At 37.1% G+C, this 23,134-nt stretch overlaps 1 protein-coding gene and 1 pseudogene across 1 annotated transcript in view; both read left to right on the top strand.

Moving 5' to 3' along the window:
* The window catches only part of SEC22A (SEC22 vesicle trafficking protein homolog A (S. cerevisiae)), a 61,548-nt gene that overhangs the window by 15,956 nt on the left and 22,458 nt on the right, over window positions 1-23,134 (top strand). Inside the window, exons 3-5 of the mRNA XM_006884228.1 lie at window positions 10,725-10,888; window positions 11,888-12,082; window positions 18,960-19,075. Of these exons, the coding sequence (XP_006884290.1) occupies window positions 10,725-10,888; window positions 11,888-12,082; window positions 18,960-19,075 (475 nt within the window). The remainder of the gene's footprint in view (window positions 1-10,724; window positions 10,889-11,887; window positions 12,083-18,959; window positions 19,076-23,134) is intronic.
* On the top strand, window positions 14,816-16,307 carry LOC102850258 (annotated as a pseudogene).

Genomic DNA, 23,134 nt, shown 5'->3' with positions numbered 1-23,134 from the left:
CAATCCATATTGGAGGCTGCAGTCCTTGACCCTCAGCAGCAAGCGCTTCAGGTCCTCTTCAGTTTCAGCAAGCAGGGTTGTGTCATCTGCATAATGCTGATTGTTAATAGATCTTCCACCAATCTTGACCCCACATTTCTCCTCATAGAGCCCAGCCTCCTGAATAATCTGTTCTGCATGCAGGTTGAAAAGGTATGGAGATAGGATGCATCGCTGGTGTACACTCTTCACAATTTTGAACCATACGGTGTTCATTTGCTCTGTTCTGACAACTGCCTCCTGGTCCAAGTATAGGTTTCACATTAGAACGATCAAGTGTTCTGGGATTCCTGTTCTTCTCAGAGTCAGCCAGTTTGTTATGATCCACACATATCAATAAATATTTTCTTGTTAAATGATTTTTAAATTAATGGCAAAAACTAGTCTTTTATTCATGGGATAATTTCTTTATGATTTACCTCTTCCCCTTTAAAGGGAGCTTGAAATTTGATCTTACAAGAGAGGAATAAAGTTCCTAGCTGAATGCTGGCACATAGTAGGCACCCTTTCTGGTTCCTGTCTTCTTATTGTCCCACGAATGGCAAAGTATTTTGTTTTCAAGTTGTTTCCTACTAGACATATTTGATGATGATCAAACCCATATGCTCACTTTCAAAATGTCACATCTTTTTATGTATATTCAGAAGTTTAAACTCTTATTTTAGAGAATGGAATTCAGTGTGGAAGGTTCTATTATTAAAAAACCAGTATTTTTTTTACACTTAGCAATTTTAACTTTAGGTTTGAGATAACATGTTCTGCTGGAGAATTTTTCTGCATCCAGCCAAGCTGTTCATGGGGCAAAGGCTAAGAGATTTTCGGTATGTAATGGTCAAATCATAGAGTGAAAGCCACTGCCATTGAGTTGACTCTGACTCATTGCGACACTGGAGGAGAGCAGACTTGCCCCACAGGGTTTATACTTTGCAGTCTTTACAAAAGCAGACTGTCTCCACTTTCTCCCATGGAACGGTTGGTGAATTTGAATGGCTCGCTTTTTTGTTAGCTGCTGAGTACTTTAACCACGGTGCCACCAAGACTCCTTACAGAAGGAACATTACATTACATATGATATGCCACACAAATATTAATTATTAGTATCATCAGTTTAGAAATAATTCATAAGAAGGCACGCTACAAATCACAGATTTTGTTAATTCGTATTTTTTTTTTTATATCATTGTTTCACATGTATTTCCAGTATTAGATTGCAAGCTCCTGGCAGGCAAGACTTTGTTTTTGGGATGAGAACCTGTGAGGGCTGGCTGCATGCTGCTTTGTTTTTTGCTGAAGAGATCATTGCTTTCACTAATTATTTAGCTTAATATAGCAGCCCAAAATTGCCTTTATAATTTCAATGCTTAACTGTACAATTTTTTGCAAATTCGTAAATAGATAAAATTTATTATCTCAGTCTACTTATTGTACTTTAGCGATCAAGATCACTTGTTTTGTGGCTTGCTTGGACACCAATTACATTTGTTTTTAATCAAATGATAGGATTAAAATAATTTTACCTAGAGTTTGAGCTCTTACTGTCTTTACCTTTCCAAGATACGAGTGATCCTGGTAGAACCTAAAGAAGTTCTAGTGCATGTCAGAAAGGAAAACCAAAGGTGTCATATGATTGAATTAATTCAGTTCAGGAGAAAGGAGTGTTGTCATCGACAGGAAGTAGCAATAAAGACCAGAGCTCGGAAATAGAGGGAAATAAAAAGAAGGAATTTAGCCGTGTGTGTGTGTGTGTGTGTGTGTGTGTGTGTGTGTGTGTAGAGAATAATGATTTAAAAGTTAAGTCCATCATGGAGAAAAGAAGGATATGTGTGTGTATTAGTAATAGTTATGCTAGAGGGAAAGTAGATATGCGTATTTTATCTGTATAGACATCTAAAACTTTTCACTGCCGAGGTGAATGATTCTACATAACCCCTGAGAACGTTTCTCTGTTTGATGTTGGACATATTGAAGGCTCACTGACCTGCACCCTAAAGTCTTCTGAAGGAGATTATTGAAGAGCAAGTGACGTTCTACTCTTTTCTGTCATTTAGTTAAATGTTTATTGAACTTCTGCTTTGGATGGATACCTGTAGGCTGTACAAATGTTTGCACTATATGCTTAACAAATTAGTATGTAAATGAATTAATGAATGATGCCATCCTTACGCTCATTTGATCATTAATTTATTGAGCACTTTTTCTAGTTGAATGGTCAGCTATTGAATTGGTTCCAACTCAACGACAGTGGGTGAGTGAGTGATTATATACTAAAGAACCATGGTCTTTTTGTTTGTAACATGTTCAGCTGCTCACCAAAAGGTCTGAGGTTTGAATCAACCACTGCTCTCTGGGAGAAAGCTAGGCACTCTTCTCTCATTAAGATCTATAGCCTCAGAAACTTGGTGGAAGGTGCAGTGAGTTAAACCCAAAGGCAGTGTTTTGTTTTGGTTTTTAAATGCTAAACACAAAATATCCCAGGTTCTAAGAATGTAGCAGTGAACATGCAAAAACCATCCTTGTGCTCATGGAGCATATATAATAGTGAAAAAGACATTCTTGTATGTATATAATTGTCAGTTTGTTGAAGCTGTATTACAAACACAGTTGCTATGATATAACCAAGGGGGTGGCAGTCAGTTTAGATTGTATCCTGGGGGAGGACCTTAATAATTGAAGGAACAATGAATGAATGGAATCCCAAAATCTCTGTAGATGTTCATTGAAATGAAAAATAAACAACCTAAATTTAAAAAAAAAATAATAATTGAAGGAGGAGGAGGAGTTAACAGGTCAGAATTGGCACATCTGAAGGTGGAGTTGGGAACATTCATTGCAAGTGACAAAGACAGGATTTGTGAACTTCTCAGATTGGGGGCAGGACATAATCCTTGAGTGTCTGAAACAGATTTTATGACTGAAATGGAGAGAGGGAGAAGTAAAGTTACATACCAAATGAAGTGGAAAGTTGGCAGGGTTTTCACACTTCAAGAATATACATGTGAGTAAGTTCCCAAACCCACAAATTTTATAACTTTTTATTGGGAGAGAATAGGAATTAAGTAAGAATTAGAAAAAAAAATTTATACAATAACTGTTGGAATTAGACTGGCTCAGGACAGGACAGGGTTCCTGTACATATAGCTGTACATATAGGGCCAAATGCAATAACGTTTACCCCTGGTGGACAGTGTCTGGTGGTGCTCCCCAGTTGAAACAAGCTTGGAAGCAGGAGTGGCATCCACTTCCGTAAATAGCTTGCCTCTGAAAACCCTATGAACCTGAAGAAAGGATGAAAGTCACGCATGCAAGTGTCGGGGACTTTCGTTCGTAGGGGCACTATGAGTTGCCTATGACTCAACGGCACTTAACAACAACATGGGTCACAAGCGACTCAACAGCACATAACAACAGCAACAACACAAAGACCCAATTGTGTTGTTGTTAAGTGCCATTGAGCTGAGTATGGCTCATAGTAATTCCATGAAAATCAGATTTGAACCCTGTCTTAACCCTGTGCCATTCTCATCATCTCTGGCTTACTTAAGTCCATGGCTATAATTACTGTGTTAGTCCATCTCGTTGAGGCTCTTCCTCTTGTTTGGTGACCCTCCAACTCTCTAAGCATGATGTCTTTTTGCAGGTGATAACCTCTCCTAGCAACATGCTCAAAGTATGAGAGATGAAGCTTCATCATCTTTGCCTCCAAGCAGCACTCTGGCTGCACTTTTTCCAAGCCTTATCTGTTTGTTCTTTTGGCAGTCCTTCGGACACTGTAATCATCTCTAACACTACAACTCAAAGGCATCAGTTCTTCTATTGTCCTTATTCATTATCCAGCTCTCATGTGATTGAGAAAACCTGAATCAAATGTATCTTAGTCTTCACACTGACATCATTGTCCAGTGCAATACCTCTCCTGTTCTCTCCTGATTGCTGATTCCAGAGGTGTTGATTGTTGATCCAGGGAAGATGAAATAATTGATATTTCAGTCATTTCTCCATCTATCATGATGTTGTCTGTTGACCTCATGGTGAGAATCTTTGTTTTCTTGGTATTGAGGTATAATCCATACCAAAGGCTGTAGTTCTTGATCTTCTGCAGAAACTATTTAAATTTTCTTTACTTTCAGGAAGCAAGGTGTGTCATCTGCATAATGCAGGTTATTGATGTGCCTTCCTCCTATCCTGATGCCACATTATTCTTCATAGAGTCCAGACTCTTGAATTATTTATTCAGCATACAGATTAAATAGACAGGGAGAAAGGGTCCAACCCTGACACACACCTTTCCTGATTTTGAACCATGCAGTGTTGCTCCATTTGGACAACAGCTCCATGATCTAGGTATAGATTTCTCATGATTACAATTGCATGTTCTGGGATTCTCATTTTTCTCATTGTTAGCCATAGTTTGTTACAGTCCACATGGGACCTAATTAGCTCATCTATAATATTTGAAAATTAGTGTTGCATTGGGCACTGTGGTCTTTGGAGTCAGAATTAGGATTTTCCTAACTCCCTAGTGGTGTGTGACTTTGAATTAGTTATTAAACCTCCTTGAGCCTCTATTCCTTCACTTATAGAGTGGAGATAGCAATACCCATTTATTATGAGTGTGAAATGATGTAAAATGTGACAACATTTAGCCTAGGTCTTGGCTTTTATTGTTGTTGTGTTATTGTATACTCTCAAATTGGAACCAACCCATAGCTGATGCTTCCACAGGTTTTCAGAGGCAGTTGATTGCATGAGAGGAGATTGCCCATACTTCTACCGTGGAGCAGCTGGTGGATTCAAACTACATGCCTTTGGGATTACAGTACAGCTTCTTGCTGCTAGGCCACCAGTGCTTCCTATTAAGTGATTGGAAAAGTGAATATACTTATACCTTTGTTTTCACGGTTCTTTTTCCTCCTTTTCAAGGCATAATGGCAGTTTCAAGATGGTTTACAAAAGAACTAATAGACCTGATGGACCCTGCCAAGGCATTCATAAGCCAGCATACTCATCATCATTGTAGAGGCCCTACATCCTGTTTCATCTCACTAGTCTTCATTGAAATGATGGGAGTCTTAATTTTTCTCAGGGATAGGTGGAAAAGCCAGTCTTCTGATAACAAAGGTTACTGGTTGGAAGTGTATTTATTTTTAGTAAACTGGCTTTGCAATTCAGAGAAGACAGCATAAAAAGGCTACATTTACTTCATAGCAAATTGTAATAGTTCAGAGAACTTATGCATTTTCAGGTAGTATATTGGAAAAAGGAGTGGCATCCACTTCCTAAACAACATGCCTCTGGAAACTCTATGAACTTTGATAAATGTCGATGGTTGTAAGGGAACTTCAGGCCTTTTATTCATAGAGTTGCTATGAGTCGTGCTTGACTCAAAGGCAATCAACAACATCTTTATTCATTATCATTAAATATAGTAGAGATTATAGTTAAATTTGATAGATCAATAGATAATTGATAGCTATAGATATTTATAAAGAGTAAAATATAACAAAAAATAAAGACTCCCTGAAGTTGCTAACAGACAACCTTAAAAAAGACAGCATTTAATTTGTTTTGGATGCATTTCTTTAGGTCATTTCAATGCAAGCAAGATAAATCATTTGAAGTAAAGTATTTACAGCTCAACATCAAGAAAACAAATATCTTTACCACTGGGCTAAAGATGGAGAAAAGATTCAAGTTGTCAACGATTTCATCTTGTTTGCATACATCATCAACACACTTTATACCAGCAGTCAGGAAATCAAAAGGGACGCTGCATGGGAAAAATTTGCTGTCCAAGACCTTAATCTCCAAGGTGAGATAAGGAGTATGATGTCAGTTAAAAGAGTGAGGTGCACCTGATTTCAGTTACTTGCTATGTATCAGAAAGTTGGATGGTAAATAAGGATGCCAGAAGAATTATCGATTTCATAAGTTGTGATGTTGGAGAAGAGTACTGAATATGCCATGGATTGCCAAAAGAACAAACAACTGTGTCTTGGAGAAAGTGAACCAGGATGCTCCTAAGAGGCAAGGAGGATGACACTTTGTCTGATATACTTTGAGCATGTTGTTAGGAGGAGTCAGTCAGGCCTTGGAAAAACACATCATTCTTGGAAAGATGGAGGGTCAGAGAAAGAGAAGATCCTCAACATGATGCACAACAGAGTGACTGTAACAATGGGCCCGAGTGTATCAGGATTGGTGAAGACAGTACAAGGCAAGATTCAGATCCATGGTTCATAGGGTCAGTAGGAGTTGTAGTCGAGTCGGTGACACCCAGCATCAACGATATTATGTAGATGTCTGTGTTTGACTCTGTTGTTAATATGAGAAAAAAAGACTCACTCCTGGATAGGCACTTGACTTCCAAGGGAATGTGAGCCAGTCTCCAGTGGTGGTTCAAGTCCAGGTCAAGTTACTCTGAGATATTTCTGAATGCTGATGACACATCTGAGAATTTTGCTATTCATAATGAATTTTTTTTCTTTAAAAGTGGATTTGTAATGGCTCAAATACCTAAAACAGCACAAGCAACAAAATAAACAGCCAGATGTCCTTTAAAACCAAGGTCATCTACTATGAGATAAAATTATCTTTTCACATATTCACTAACTAAGCTACAAATAATGGTTGTGTTTTTTTAAAATTTTATTAATTTTAATGAACATTTACAGAGACTGGATTTTCAGTCATTCATTGTTGCACTTTTTTCTTTATCCCCCTCCCCTCAGTTCGCTCCTCTCTTTGAAAAGCAAAAGATAAACTTCTTCGTTGGTATACAACCCCCCTGACCCAGACCCCCCCACCCCTCCACCCCGACCCCAGTGCATTCTGCTATGCAAACATAATTCTGCATTCCTGTGATAATCATAATATCCTATCATATATCACTTTTAAACTGTTCTCTCCATCTGTTTCGATTCAGTATACATAATCTATCCAGTTTTGATAATGAATTTTTTTTTTTAAGGATAGCAAATAGTTTGAGAGAAAGCACTTGGAGTTTTGCAGAAAAATGTCATACTCAAAGACTAAACTTTTAATATAAAAAAAAAACCCTAACAAGACATGTATAGTAAGCAAAACATTAAAGAAATGAGAACAAAAATTTTATAAAACAGTATTTTGTTATGTTTTTATAAAATGCTATTTATAACACACGAAAGACCCATTTATTACTTCCCAGTGGGCTAAGTCACAACTCATTGTTTGCAAAACATTGGGCCAAATGACTGTGTATCAGTAAAACTTGAGAGGGAAATTCCTGATTATCACTGATGTGTAGGATCAAAACAGTGTCATCAATAGTATATCCTGTACTAGTAATAATTATTGTTGTTATGGGCCATCAAGTTGCCTATAACTCATAGCGACCCTATGTACAACAGCTCTAAACCCTGCTCTATCCTGTGCCAATCTTATTTTCTCTGACACAATTACCCTCATTACCCCAGTCATTGAATCAATCCATCTCATCGAGGTTCTTCCTCTCGTGTGCTGTCCCTTCATCCTCCTATGCATGACATCCCTCTCCAAGGACTGGTCCCTCCTTGCAACATGTCCAAAGTATTGTCAGATGGAGCTTCAGAATCCTTGCCTCCAAGGAGCAGACTGGTTTCACCTTCTCCAGGACAAACCTGTTCATTCTCTTAGCAGTCCATGGTATATTCAGTACTCCTGTCCAGTACCACAGCTCAAAGGCATCAATTCTCCTATCTTCCCTAGTCATTGTCCAGCTTTCTGATGCATAGTAAGTAATTGAAAGACCATGGCCTGGATCAGGTGCATCTTAATATACAGACTGACCACTAATAATAAATGATTGATAGATGTCAACTCTAAGTCACTAGATGCAAATCTAAATGTCATTATCCAGGATGGTTAATAGAGACACGTGTGTGTGTGTGTGTGTGTGTGTGTGTGTGTGTGTGTGCACGCGCACTCATGCACGCTTGTTTTCTCATTGTCTTCAAGTTGGAACCAGTTCATAGCTGACCCTCCAACAGGTGTGAAACTCTGCTTTAAATTGTACAAGAGGAGTCTGCCCACCTTTCTTTTGTGTTGTAGCTGGTGGATTCCAATCACTAACCTTTGGGCTGACAGTGCAGCTCCTTATCACTACGTCACTAGAGTTCCATATATGTGTGTGTTTTTACTTGCATATGCAAGTATACTCTGTAGAAGGATACATTAGAACATTAATGGCATGAGTTGACTGAGGAGAGAACTGGGTATCTGTAGCCAAGGGTGGGCATGAGAAACTCTCTTGTACCGTTTCAGGTTTTTAACATTTGAAGCATATGAATTATTATTTATTATAGAAAGTTAAAATCTGATAGTCTTCTACATTATTAGAAAAAACTGTATGGAGACTCTAACATAGAGCAGGGCTCACCAGGAAAGATTCCTATAGTAGATTGTTAGGAATATTTTCCACAGGAATACTTGGTGTGCTGTGTGCTTTGTCACCTCTAGCTTAAACCAGGTTTGTCGACAGTGCTGTAAAAAGATAGTTTATGTTCCATGTTCTGCTTACTATAAGGTATACACTATGTTCATAAATGTCCTTAGGGATAAAATGATTTACCTTGGGCAGTGCAGGTTGCACTAAGTTAGTAGCAGCTTTAAAAAATCAAAAATACCAACTATAAATTGTTATTTGTTCTATTTAGTTATAACATGTTGTTGTTGTTATGTGTTGTCGAGTGGCTGTGACTCACAGCGACCCTATGTACAACAGCCCTAAACTCTACTCTGTCCTGTGCTAATTACACTGTCTCTGACACTCCCATCCCAATTACCCCAGTCTCTGAATCAATCCACCTCATAGAGGGCCTTCCCCTCCTGCGCTGTCTCTCCACCCTACCAGGCATGATGTCCCTCTCCAAGAACTGGTCCCTCCTTACAACATGTCCAAAGTATGTTAGATGGAGCCTCAGAATCCTTGCCTCCAAGGAGCCACCCAGTTTAACTCTTTCCAGGATGACTCTGTTTGTTTTCCTAGCAGTCCATGGTACCCTCAATACTCTTCTCCAGCACCATAGCTCAAAGGCATCAATTCTCCTTCTATCCTCCTTGGTCATTGTCCAACTAACTCTCTGATGCATAACAAGTGATAGCAAAGGCCATGACCTGTATCAGATGCACCTTAGTCTCCAGAGAGACACCATTGCTCTTCAGTACTTTGGAGAGGTCCTTAACAGCAGACTTTCCCATGGCCAATACGCCTTTTAATTTCCCGGCAATTGGTGCCAAGAGTGTTCATTGTGGAGCCAAGCAAACTAAGCTGTGTACAATCTCAATCTCTTCACCATTCGTCCTGATGCTGCCAATTGGCCCAGTGGTGAGAATCTTTGTCTTCTTGACATTGAGCTGCAACATAGTTAATGTAAATGTTTTGGTACTTCAAGTAGACAGTTTTTGTTTATTTCTAAGAGTTAGCTTAATTAGAAAAAATTCACTTACAGAAAGATTAAAAGTGCAACACCTTCTCCCAGATTCACTCATTTTAACATTTTACCCATTTGCTTAATCATTTCACTCTCGCTTCCTCATGTCACTTTTTCCTGTCATATTTTTCTCAACTGTTTGAAATTAATTTACAAATACCCTGCTCCATTATTCCTAACTGCTTCAAGGTATATTTTATAAAACTAATGATAGTCTAAAAAAAACAACTAATGATAGTCTCTTACATATTTACAGCTCAACTTTAGTAAATTTAATATTGCTAGCCATGCTTTATCTATTGTCTGTTTCTATTTTTCTTCACTGATTCAAACATGTCCTTTGTAGTGGGGTTTGATTTTTTCCCCCTTTTCAGTCTGGGACCAGGTGTCGTGTCTCTAGCCTCCTTTGATCTGCAACGTTTCCACAGCTTTGCTTTCTCTTACAATATTGAGATTTTAAAAATAAAACATTCTACATTCAGCATTGTGCCTTAAGTAGGAATCTTTCCTTGTCTCTCTTCCACTTTATTTTGTTTGTTATCATTGTGGTCTTATAAACTCCCCCTCTTATCCTCAGTGATTTATATCACTGTGTGAAGAGATCAGTCTCCATCCTGAAATTGTGTACAGAATGTTGTGTTGTTGGGTATCTTTCTGATGAGATCGTCTAGAACTTTTATTTGACTTTAAGGGATTCTTCACTCAAACAGGATTAAGTTCCACCAAGGAAAACTCTTAACTTTCAGTTTATTTTTGTTATTGAGGTAGTTGTTGTTATATGCCATGTTGTTATGTTGCCTGAGACTCAGAGTGACCCTGTGTACTGTGCATAGCTCTGCAGCCTGCCCTATTCTGAGACAGGTCTCACTGACTCCAACACACCCACCTACACCCATTGCCCCAGTCACTGTATCAATCCATCTCATCCAGGCTTTTCCTGTCCTGCACTGTCCCTCCACCCTTCCATGATGTTCTTCTCCAAGAACTGGTTCCTCCTGGCCATGCACCCCTTGTATATTTTTTTCCTTCTTTTATACCTTTTTGTCTGCTGTTTTTAAACTAGAACATATTATGCAGTGTATTTTTGTTTCCTCAAAACTTCTGCTGGAGTGTGTAATAAATATTAATATCTTCATTACCGCTGTAGCAGCAGTTTATGGTGTGTAGAACTAGTCTTGTGAAGCAACGCATTACCATGATTTAATTTGAAATTTTAAACCAATGTTTTTTACCCTGTAGTTTTATTAGCTCTTTGGGAGTAAGCTACATGATGTTGTGCACTGAAAATTACCCCAATGTTCTGGCCTTCTCTTTCCTGGATGAGCTTCAGAAGGAGTTCATTACTACATATAACATGATGAAGACAAATACTGCTGTCAGACCATATGGTTTCATTGAATTTGGTAAGTGCTTGATTTTTTCCACTTTTTTATTATCCTGTCGCCATTCAGTTGTAAGCAATTTTTCATCTGATACTTAAAGGCAGAAAGAAAAATACAGAAAATTCTATAACCTTGCCTTTGATGGAAATACATGACAAAGTGGTATATAAATTATGGCAACTTCTTACTAATTAACGTGCCTAAGAGAAATTGTATTTGAGCTGTAATGGGGATTGTGCATTTTGGCTGACAGAATTAATCCTAAAGAAGAGTTTCTCTGATATTCAGAGTTTTGTGTTGAGATATTGATATGTACGTGACTACTTAATATGGAAAGGGGATTGGCAAGCATTTTCTGTAAAAGACCAGATAATTTATAAACGAATGAGTGTGGTTATATTTTAGTAAGCTTGTTTACAAAAATAGGCAATAGAGTGAATTTAGTTTGTGGGTGTTTGGTTGATTGCTGATGTAGAAGAGGAAAAACAGCAAAACCATTTTGCAAATAGTAAATTTTAAATTCTGCTTGGAAAATGTTTAGGAAACATCTTTTATTGGTTTTATTAGATTCTTTAAAATCTGCATTCTAAAGATGTAAGGAATAAAATAACAATCTTCTAAAAATGTGCAACATAGTCTATGTTCTTATGTAATTGTAAGTGATAAATATTGACAGACTTAATATTTCATAAGAAAACATCCCTATAAAAATTAAGACTGGCTTAAAATTAAAGCTCCTTTTAGTTTCCGCAATCCTTTAAAATGGATATAATAAAAATATTCTTACACGTAATGCTAAACTCTTAGTTTATTTACAGTGATTAATTTCTAGAATATAAAACTGATGACTTCATGGCATATTAACTATTAAACACAAATAGTATTAGAATATTCTGCAACAAATTGAATAATTTTGATTATCGAATTTAAACTGTTTATCTGCAAAATTTGCTAACCATAAGTAGCACACTCAAATGATTTAATATCTGACAGCAAGAAATTTTTTTAAATTTTATATAGATAACTTCATTCAGAGGACCAAGCAACGATACAATAATCCCAGATCTCTTTCAACAAAGATAAATCTGTCTGACATGCAGATGGAAATCAAGCTGAGGCCCCCTTACCAGATTCCCATGTGTGAGCTGGGGTTAGCCAATGGAGTCACATCTGCATTTGCTGTTGACTGTAAAGGTGCTGGGAAGATTTCTTCTGGTAAGTTCTGGATCTCAGTTGCTTCTTCTTTATTTTTTAAAAACCTATTCTTTTATCAAGACCTCACAGCTCCTGAACATGAATGACTTTATTATAATATTTTAAAGCAGGTACATGTGAGAATGAAGAAGTTTAAATAAATATTTTGTTTCAGTGGTTTATAAAGTATGCTACCAGAGATTAAACAGGAAAATACTTTGATGTGGAAATCTCCTTGGATCTATTACTAGGGAAATATTTAAGATGGTTTCTTTGTAAAAATAAAATTTTAGAGATCAGTATTTGTAAAAATAAAGTTCTAGGAATGAGTAGTAGTTTCTTTGTAATGTGTGTTTACAGATTTGTAAAGGGCCTTCCATTATACTAAAATGGCTACAATCAAAGCCTGGGTCCTCAGTTGTCACTGATAGTGTAAGGAACTTGTCACAGATAATGTAAGTGATCATCTGCTCAAATCTCTCCCCTAAAAGAAATAAATGCCACCCTCAGAAGTTTTGGTAGATTGAAAACTGCTTAAAAACAAACAAACAAAAAACCCACTCATAATTTTTATAAGATAATAAGCTAATGCCTGCGTCACTGTAGTGCCCACTTCTTTAAGTTCTTTATCCTCTTCCATCAGAACTGTGGAGTCAGCAACTCTGTGAAGTCAGCTTTTATAATCTTTCCAATCTACTTTTTACAGAATATCTTCAGTTTACTTATCCTTTCTGTCTGTGGCTTTTGGAAGCTCTCACTATGGACCTATTTAGTGTAGTGGCTCTGTATTCCTTCCATCTTCTTTTGGTACTTCCTGTGTAATTTAATATTTTGTCCATAGAATTCTTCAGGATTGCAACTTGAGTCTTACACTTTTCCCCCCTTCATTTCATTCAGTTTGAGAAATGCTGAATGTGTGATTCTATTTTGGTTTTCTAACTTCAGGGTTTTGCACATTTAATTATAATATTTTACTTTGACTTCTAGAGTGGCCCTTTGAAATCTTTTGTTCAGTTATTTCACTCGATCGTTTCTTTCTTTGCTTTATGGAATGGAAAACTACAGCAGCCCACTTCCAATATGATTACTAATGGCCCAAATCCTTCAGGAATAAAAGTTCAAATCACCTGACCAGATAAAGAATTATGATTAGCTGAGATAATTCCTGAGATGAAAGGTAATATGAAATGGATTGGAGAAAGAAGTAGTTCTAAATACCAGCTATGACTGCATGGCCAGTTGCAGAAATTATGACAATACATGTTTTAAATATTTCTTCCTTTTGTTGTTGTAAGTGCTGTAGAGTCATAGACGACCCATGGCGACCCTACATCTGAAAGTCTTGAACACAAAACTTTAATCTTTTCTCCAAGTTCATAGAGTTTCCTGAGGCAAGCTTTTTTTGGAAGTGGATGCCACTCCTTCCAATCCTTTTGTTAGACATACTTTTAAACATTTTATATAAGTAACCCATCTTATAAAAGCTGAATTATAACATGTTTTTATTATAAACATTTTTATAACAAAACATGTATAACATGTTTTTATTATAAACATTTTATAACAAAAACATGTATGGATAAATAAATGGATACACAACAAATACCTTTGTTTTCTGTTTTATAGCATATAAAATAAAAACTGAAAGAGGCAAGTGCATTTTTTATTGTAATCATTAGTTGTGTCATATTAGGCACAGATAAGACTTTTTAGTCATTTTTATTTAGAGATTGTATATAACTTAAGGAGATACATAGGTTAGCAAGGGGTGGACTGTGATGATTAAGAAACGAATGGCTAGAGAAGCTGTGGTATATTCGCACAATGGAATACTATGCTGCATTAAAAAACAAGGAACTCATGCAATATTATTCAAAATGGTTGACTCTGGAGAACATTATGCTGAGTGAAATATCCCAGTCACAAAAGGACAAATATTACATGATGCCACTGTTGGGGAGAGACTGAGTAAAATGGGTTCAATAATGTATACTGCACTGAAACAGAGGAGGGAGAAAACTGTTTAAAAGAGATATATAACTAGGCATTTCTGTCATCACAGGAGACTAGAGCGAGGGCTACATGGTGGAGGGGACCTGGGGGAGGGTTTGTAAAACAATGAAAGAATCTTTTACTTTTCCATAATTTTTGGACTCATGTACTTATAACTTGTTAGTCAAATTTGTGCCTTCTAGGTTGCAACACCCCCATGATACATCTTCAAGGATATGAACATGTACGGCCAAGCACAATCAATAAGAGTGCATCTAAATCCCAAAATCAATCTCCATAATAGTCTATGTGTTTCCTACTGCCAAAGGGGCCCTCTAGAGTAGTGAGAGAAGATCTTCACCCTGAAACCCACAGTGTCCCTTTTCAGCAGGAAGTAGCTAAGAGAATATGCCATCCCCTTTTCCTTATGACTCAGGGTGAAGTCTCTCTCAGGGAGGAGTGATAGGGAATGGCAAAGGACACACTGACAAAGAAGATTAATCAGAACTGGCTTTGACAAGCACTGTGGCATTTGGACAAGAACAAACTGGGAGGAGGGTAGAGAGAATAGTGCAACAAGGAATGAATGGAAACCCAAAATCTCTGTAAATGTTTATGAAAATTAATAAAATATAGAAAAAAAAAAAGATTATGTCCTGATTTGGCTAGGTCCTGATTCTCAGTGGTTTGACCAGTGTTATATTCTCAGTTTTATTATCTGAAATGAGCAATCAATCAGTTGAAAGCAAAGTTTCCTCAGAGATGTGTCCTATATCCAAAATGTATGCATGTTCTGGCAACACTTGCTCTCCTTTGGTCCTTTATCCAACATACTATTCTCTGACCTCTGGTTCTTGGGATGTGAGCCTGTAGCCTGCCACTTTATGTGCAGATTTTGGGACTCACCAGTTTTGGTTTGGGACAAACCACCATAACTTCATCAGCTGTTTCTTTGAAATTTTATATTTATATATATATACACACACACACATATATATATACATTCATTTATATATTTTGTTAGATGCTGTCAAGTAGACTATAACTCCTAATAACACTATGAGTATGAAAGCAGGAATTAAAACAGAAACCTATACACCAGTGTTGTTCACTGGTGGTCTTTCATAATAGTCAAAAGGTAAAATGCTCAAAATCACTGCCAGTGAGAGAGATGCAAATCAAAACTACAGTGAGATATCACTTGGACCCCAGTAACAGTGGCAAAATTTAACAGGACAGAATGCAATAAGTGTTGGAGTAGTAGAATTTTTAAAAAGGTTAGCAATAATGGTGGCACAATATGAAAAAGATAAGCATTGAATTATAAATATGGACATTGTTGTAATAGTGAACCTTTTTTATATTTTCACCACAATTTTTTTAAAAGAAGTAAAATGTTTTAAAAATCAGTGTTATATAACTCATCAGTAGAATAGAAGACTAAGTAGGAGACTAAGTGTTTGACAAAATCAAATACTATTTCATGCTAAAAACATTTCCACAGATGTGAAAAAATGGCTGTGTCCTGTCTGACCATTTTCTGCCAAGTAGAAACACAGCTTCCACAGCGTTAATAATCTCTCAGACCCTCACTAGTGCAAGCTGTAGATTTGCAGTTGTATTTTTGCCTCCAAATGCATCAGATACGTATCTTTTTATCATGTAGCTTACTTCATACTGTCTTGTCAAGAAAAGGACTGAAAGAAATGTTTGATGATCCAGAGAACTTGGAAGGAAAAAAGTAAAATCTGGAGCTTCATGGACATGTCAGCAGTTAAGGGATAAGTAATGAAGATTTTCATAAACCCTGGTATGTCCTACTGAAAGAAAGAAACTTTCTCCCTAACACTAGAACAGAAGGTCAGCAGGCAGAGTTTACCACTGCCAAGTCCAGAAATGTTAGAAAAAGGTAGTGGGGTCCATGGATGCATTAGATAAAGTTGTCCAGGAAAGAGAAGATGCTGTAATGCTTCTTCAGACTGGCCAAGAAAAAGCTAGTCCTGGTGGTTGGAGAAACATTTCGAAAGAGTCTTCTGATACAAGTTCAAGCAGTGACCTGTACCTTGGCACATGAATAAAAGCTACAATAGGAAATGATTCTTTGCAATACCCTATGTGGATCGTTTTGTCAGACCAGGACTTGAAAAGGATGCCCGTGCTGCAGCAAGAAAGAAAAATGTAATGGAAGAAAAAAAAATTTCTTAAGGAAAAATATTTGCCTCCTTCTGCAGCTCAGAAATCAAGTGTTGCTTAAGATGTCTGAACTCTTACCATTTTGTTTTTCATGGACTACTCTATAAACAGAAATAAAAGTAAATATGTTAAGTAGTTTAGAAGGATTTTTTTCAGTAAATGTTTATTTAATAATTAAACACCCCCCCCCAAAAAAAAACCATTTCAACAAACTGGGTATAAAAGGAAACGTCCTCAGTCTGATAAAGGACATCTTCAAAAATACAGAAAAAGAAAACTTTCCTTCTAAAATCAGGAACAGGGAAAGGATATCAATTTTGCTAAGACAATTAAGCAAGAAATGAAAAAGTAAAACAGTAACTGTTTAACATTATCTTGTATATAAATATCTCAAGATAGGAGCGCACACACACACACACACACAGAGTCTGAAGAGAAGACATTATAGAGAAAGAATAAAAGATGTGGACTATGTAACACTGCTTTGGATCCAGCACCTTTTTTTAACTGCATTCCTTCTCATTTGTTGTTCTGGTACACCCTGCACCTAATAGTGCCTGACACTGTCTGTGCCAGATCCAGGTATGTGATGAGATTTATGGATAAAGATACTTCCAAATCCTGTTTTTATGAAAGGAAAAGTAGCAAAAATAATACAATGCATTAAAAGATGTTGATGTATCTAGTATAGTTTGTTAAAATGAGAAGTCATCCTTAGAAGTGCTACCCTCTTAGGTCATATGCAGGTGGATAACCACCCTTAACATGCAAGCCACAGGTCTTGATAAGGAACTGAGGAGAAGAATAGGAGAATCTACTTCAGAATTTCTTTCCCGCTGTGATTTGGCACAGCTCCAGCTCGTCCTTCTCCACACAATGCATGCCTCATCTGTAAGCTTATCACTTGGTTTTGTGCCTAGGAAAATATATTAGAGGGAGCTCTGGTAGTCTAGTGACAAGAAGCTGCTCTGTAATCCTGAAGGCATGTGGTTCAAATCCACCAGATGCTCCGCTGAGGAAGAGGGGGACATCTCCTGTACCAGTTGGATCTGATTTGATGGTATGCGCACACGCACATACACACACACTTTTAGTCTTTTTTTAATTAGTTAATTTATTAATAATATGCTCTCATTCAAAAGAGACCTCTCTAAGGGCAAAGGCTAGTGTTACAAACACAGTATTTCATTTATATAGTCTGTTATTCATTTCTTAAATATATCTTCATCAATACATCAATATGGTGATTTTTTTTCATTTAAGAAATAAACATCCTTGACCATAAAAAGATTTTTCTAGTGCCACCTATTCATTGGTTTTTTTAAAAATAGTAAACCTATTTAATATACTTTTGAAGTGTGACCTACATAACCAGGAGGTTTTTCTGCTTGCAGACCATATTAAAGATTTTTTCTCTTTCTTTTTTTAATAGAAGTGGAATATCCTTTGCTTACCACTGAGAGAAAATGTGAAACATGTCTAACTGGTAGACCCATTCCATAGATTTTTTAAAAAATTGATATATTTATTCTCTTCTGATAGAAAACTTGGTATTAATACTTTACAATGATATTTAATTTTCCATTTTTATAGTAAAATCTTAAGGAAATTGTTTGAGACACCAAGTAGTGGGTTGGGCACAGATAAATTTAAGAAAATATTATCCCACATTAGGATTTTCTGTTGAGTTTGAGGAATAAATACGTTTTTGTGTGCAACCTGTGGGCTTTTGTGTCTTTATTAACTGTTTAGGAAAGCTTTTCTACTGTAATGGTTGAATACGTAGCTGAAATTTAAGCCCTTTCTTATATATTAATGTTCCACCTCATTAACTTCATTGTTCGCACTTTTACACTTCAGTGAGTTAAATAAAATGATCTCAATGTGATTTGTTGTCCCCTTTCCCAGTCTCTCTTTTGCCATCTAGAGATGACTATGTGTTTAGTTTTGTGTTTTCATCTAGATGCCTCTGTTAATTCTATTAAGAACAAGATGATGGTAAAGAGAAGCTATTGTGTGACAGAATGAGTATGTTATGCAACAGTGAAGCCCTTAAAAATGAGAGAATATGTTTGTTAAGATAATTTCTTCAAATGATGCTCAGTCATTTTTTATTTCCAAATGGTCTTCAGAGGACCAGTGGCGTCACAGCTTTAGGACTGTTGTATTGGAAAGTTCTGACTTGTGATGATGTATGAGCTTTGACATGTATACAGTAGTATTTATAGCACTGAAGCCCAAATAGGGAAGAGCTTTGCTTAAAAGCAAGTTATATTTGTCCTTAAAAATGTTTTCTAAGCATTTCCCAAAAAAGTCGGAATTATGCAATGAATTTTTAAGCAAAGTCACCTACCTTTGCAGATATTTGTACCTAGTTGCCAATAGTAGATATATTTAAGCATTAAGGGGTTTGATCTGTTTTTAAGTAAGGGTTTTTTAATTTGTTTTTATGAGAAGCATTTCTTAGCACTATATATCTCAAGTACTAGTTGGATATTTTTGTTAAAGATGTAGAGAAAAATGAATTAACTTCTTCATTTTTAGGATGGTGAAACTTTTGTCAGATGTGTTTCATTTTCTAAAATATTTAATGACTCACCAGCAAATATTGCTAAATAATTTTGACAGTTAACCTTTGTTTGACCCATTTAAATTGAACAGTGAATCTGTACATGAGATACTGATGTTCTTGTCTCACCCTTTTATTTTCCAGCTCATCAGCGACTGGAACCTGCAACTCTATCAGGGATTGTGGCATTTATCCTTAGCCTTTTATGTGGAGCTCTGAATTTAATTCGAGGTTTTCATGCCATTGAAAGTCTCCTGCAGGTACTGTGCCATTTTTGAAATTTCAGATGACTATGCCTCTTGCTTTTACATACTGCATAATTGATTTGAGATGGATTGGCTGTTGGTACAACCTCAGCACATACTCAAAAGTTCTTTGTTCTTTTTGCCTATTCTTGTTGTGTACCGTTGAGTCAGAACTAACCCATAGCTGACCCTCTGGTGGGTTTTCAGAGGCAGTTAATCGCACAGGAAGTGAATGTCCATCTTTCTCCCACAGAGCAGCCGGTGGATTCATGCAAACCATGTGAATTGGGAATTGCAGTCCAGCTTCTTACCACTAGGTCACCAGTGTTCCACACTAAATTCTAATTAGTTTCTTCAGCTCAGCTTGCTTATTTATTTAACATCTGCTTTGCAGGAGGCACTGCTTATAAGCCCTCTAAGGACCATCTCAAACCTTGTATTTGACTTGGGAAAGTCCATGAGTAATTGCAGAGAACAGAGCTCAGAAGAGCACAGATGATTGTGAGTCAAGATAGAAGAAGGTTTCCTAGGGAAGGAATGTATTAGTTTCCTGGAAGTGCTATAACCAAGGATCATAGACTTCTCTCTCACTCTTTTAGAGACAGAAAGTAACAGAATTGTTGTTGATCATGTTGATTCCTCATGAGGTAAATCTGTGTCATGATTAGCTTCTGATGGTGACCAACAATCTTTACTTTTCCTTGGCATACAAATGCCTCATTCCATGCTGCCTGTCTTCATATGGTCATCATCCCACTATATCTATGGTTTTTCCTTTTAAATATTTTTCATAGGGTACAATGTAGATTGGATTAAAATCTGCTAAGTATGACCTCATGCTATATGATCTGATAAAATTTCCAATGACCCTATTTCCAAACACAGTCATATTCACAGTTACCAGATATTAGACATTAGGACTTTTGTCTTTTTGTTGTTGCTGTATCCCATCAAGTCAGAACCAACTCACAGCTGACCGTCCAGCAGAGGATACTAAACCAATGCAGGATATGAGCGAGATATGGACACAAGTCGACAAAGGTGAATGGGAGAATGGAGAGGGCTGGCTTGGGCTGTTTGTGTCTCAATTCTGTGTAGTTCTGCCTCCTTTTCCCTCTTTTGTTGGTAGCCTTTTAAAACTCAAGCTACCTGTGCAACAATTTATTTCTTCAGATGTTGCAAACTGTTTTGTGATCCAGAGGATTTGTTAACTTCCAGATGGTTTTTTTTAAGAAACTGTTGTCAGGTGTCATCAAGTTGACTCCTACTCATACGAAGTTTACAACAGGAGATACTGCCTGATCCCATGCCATCCTAAGATTTGTGGCTGTACTTGAACCCTGTGTTGAAGCCACTGCATCAGTCCATCTTGTTGAGGGTCTTCCTCTTTTCCAGTAGGACTCTGATCATGATGAATTGGTCCCTGAGGACATGACCAAAGTCCATGAGCTGAAGACTCCACATCATTTCTAAGAGCATTCACCATGTTCTTTCTTATCATGGGCTTTCTTTAACCTTTGTCTACTTCCTTTCTTCAAGCTTAGCACATTTCAGACGGCACAGCCTTTCTTCCCTTGTTGCCACTCACTTTATCTGAAAATTCTTTACACTTCCACATTGGGAGCCACTTGATTTTTTTGTTGTTGTTGCTCTTGTTAGCTTTCAGCGCAAAATACAGTTCTACTTACCATTTATCAAATTATCAAAACCTCAGTATAAATAATAATCTATTTAGAATTGCTTTTAGATTTGGAACATGAATCAAATGCCATTCTACAAACAGAAATAATTAAATTTTCAGCCAGTTAGATAAACTGCTAAAAAGAAAGGCTAATAAAGCTAATAAGGTACTATTTTGCTTCTAATGTTCTCGTTGTTGCCACTATTAACCAGGTGTAGTGGAGAGAACAGTAGAATGGAGTGTGAAGAGGTGATGTTTTTTGGAGGAAAGAAGAGGACTGACCCCAGCTCAGTTACTGATTAGCTCTTTGAGGGCTATCAGAAGTCAAACTCATTGCCACTGGCTCAGAGCCAACTCCTGTCTACTCCTCCAGCTGGTTTTCAGGGGCTGTAAACTGCACAGGCAGAGATTGCTCCTCTTCATCCTGCAGAGCAGCAGGGTCGCTTTCACCACCTTCCTTTGGGGTGGCAGTGTAGCTCTTTACCAGTTGGCCACTGCAGCTCAGTGACGGCCGCTGTTAGGTGTTGTCCAGTGGAGTAGACTTTGCAGAACAACTAAGAACTTAGTGAACAGCGGGCCTGAACCCTGTCCTGTCCTATACCATCCTCATCATCTCTGACAAACTTCTGTCCATTGCTACAATCACCGTCAGTCCATCCCCTTGAGAGGCTTTCTCTTACACTGACCCTCCACCTTTCTGAGAATAATATCCTTTTTCAAGGAATAACCCCTGCTAACTAAATGCCTAAAGTATGTGAGATGAAGTTTTGCCATTCTCGCCTCTAAGGAGCACTCTCACTGCACCTTCTCCAAGACATAACTTCTTTTTTTTCTTTTTTTCTTCTTTTGGCAGTCTATGAGATATTCAGTACTCTCCTGTAACACCACAGCTCAAAGGCATCGATTCTTCTGTCATCCTTATTCATTGTCCAACTCTCAGATGCACAGCAAGTGATTGAAAAGATCACAGCCTGAGTTAGGCATGCTTTAATCTAGGCCACCTTAATGTCTGATTTTAGTTTTTACTGCACGTAAAAATAGATGAGAAAGTGGTTTAGTAAATAAGGCTAAAAGTTGAGGGCACATTTACCACTAGTTGTACAGTAAATTAGTTGGTACTGGGTTGAACATTTAAAATTTTATCAATGATTTATTTGCCATATATGTGTGTGTAGCATCTATGTTTGCTCTCTATTAATGTTGCAGATAAAAAACTTTTCTTTTAAAACAATTTATTTTAATAAGAGCTTAAATAAATCTATAAGTAATAGTGTACTTAATTAGTGTTTAGAGTTGCCAAAAATTGTGAGCACATTAAGCTTAAAATTACATGGTTTAAAAAGTTGAGAAACTACCATCCATAACTCATGAGATAGTACAGAAGTTGTGGAATTTTAGGACATAGATAATTGTACTTTTAAATTCAAATTTATATAAAGCTATTGTGTCTCACAAGGCCTGTTTAGAAAAATGCATATATGCTTGACTAGTCTCAGCCACTGACATGTCCTTTTTTTCTTGGGTTAATTTTTCCCTTTACTGTAATTCACAGCTTTAAAATTAACAAAAATAGCTGAAACAACAGCTTTTCATGATTTTAACTCAAAGCTTTGATTCCCAAGTATTTATGTTCTCCCTCTGATGAATATGGTCTTGCCTAATTGCTGTTGATAAAATTTTTCATTTCTAAGCAACAATCTATTCAAGTCTAATCAAAGTGCTTACCAATAGTGTGTACATTACGGATAGTTCTGAAATCACTGCCTGTTTATGTTTTTAAAAGATATGTTTAGACACCTGTATCTCTCATTGAACATTCTGTTGTTGTTGTTGGGCTCTTTCCAGTCACCCAGAGTGACCCCGTGTCCAGCAGAGGGAAGTAGTGCCTGTCCTGGGCCCCTGTTAGGGTCCTTGCTGTGCTTGAGCCCATTCTGGCCGTCGTTGAGTCAGTCCATTCCACGGAGTGTCTTCCTTTTGCTGACTCTTTGTAGTGAGCCTGATCTCCTTCTCTAGGGATTGGTTCCTCCTATTAACATGCACCGACAGTCTGAGATAGCTCGAACATGCAATCAAGATGCATTGATAATAATGGGTGACTGCAACGCAAAAGTTGGGAACAGAGAAGAAGAATCAGTAGTTGGAAAATATGGGATTGGTGAGAGAAATGAAGCTGGAGATAGAATGATTGAATTTTGTATGATCAATGACTTATTCATTGCAAATACGTTTTCTAAGAAACATAAACGCAGGTTATATACATGGATTTCACCTGATGGTATGCATAGGAATCAGATCTATTACATCTGCGGAAAAAACCGCTGGAGAAGCTCAATATCAGCTGTGAAAACTAGGCCAGGAGCTGATTGTGGAACAGACCACCAACTACTCATATG

This window comes from Elephantulus edwardii, unplaced genomic scaffold (genome assembly GCF_000299155.1).
Source record: "Elephantulus edwardii isolate Elephantulus edwardi_28Jun2011 unplaced genomic scaffold, EleEdw1.0 scaffold00032, whole genome shotgun sequence".
In the NCBI taxonomy this organism is placed as follows: domain Eukaryota; kingdom Metazoa; phylum Chordata; class Mammalia; order Macroscelidea; family Macroscelididae; genus Elephantulus; species Elephantulus edwardii.
Note: the sequence above shows the minus strand (reverse complement) of the source record. Positions and strands in the feature narration are given on the sequence as shown.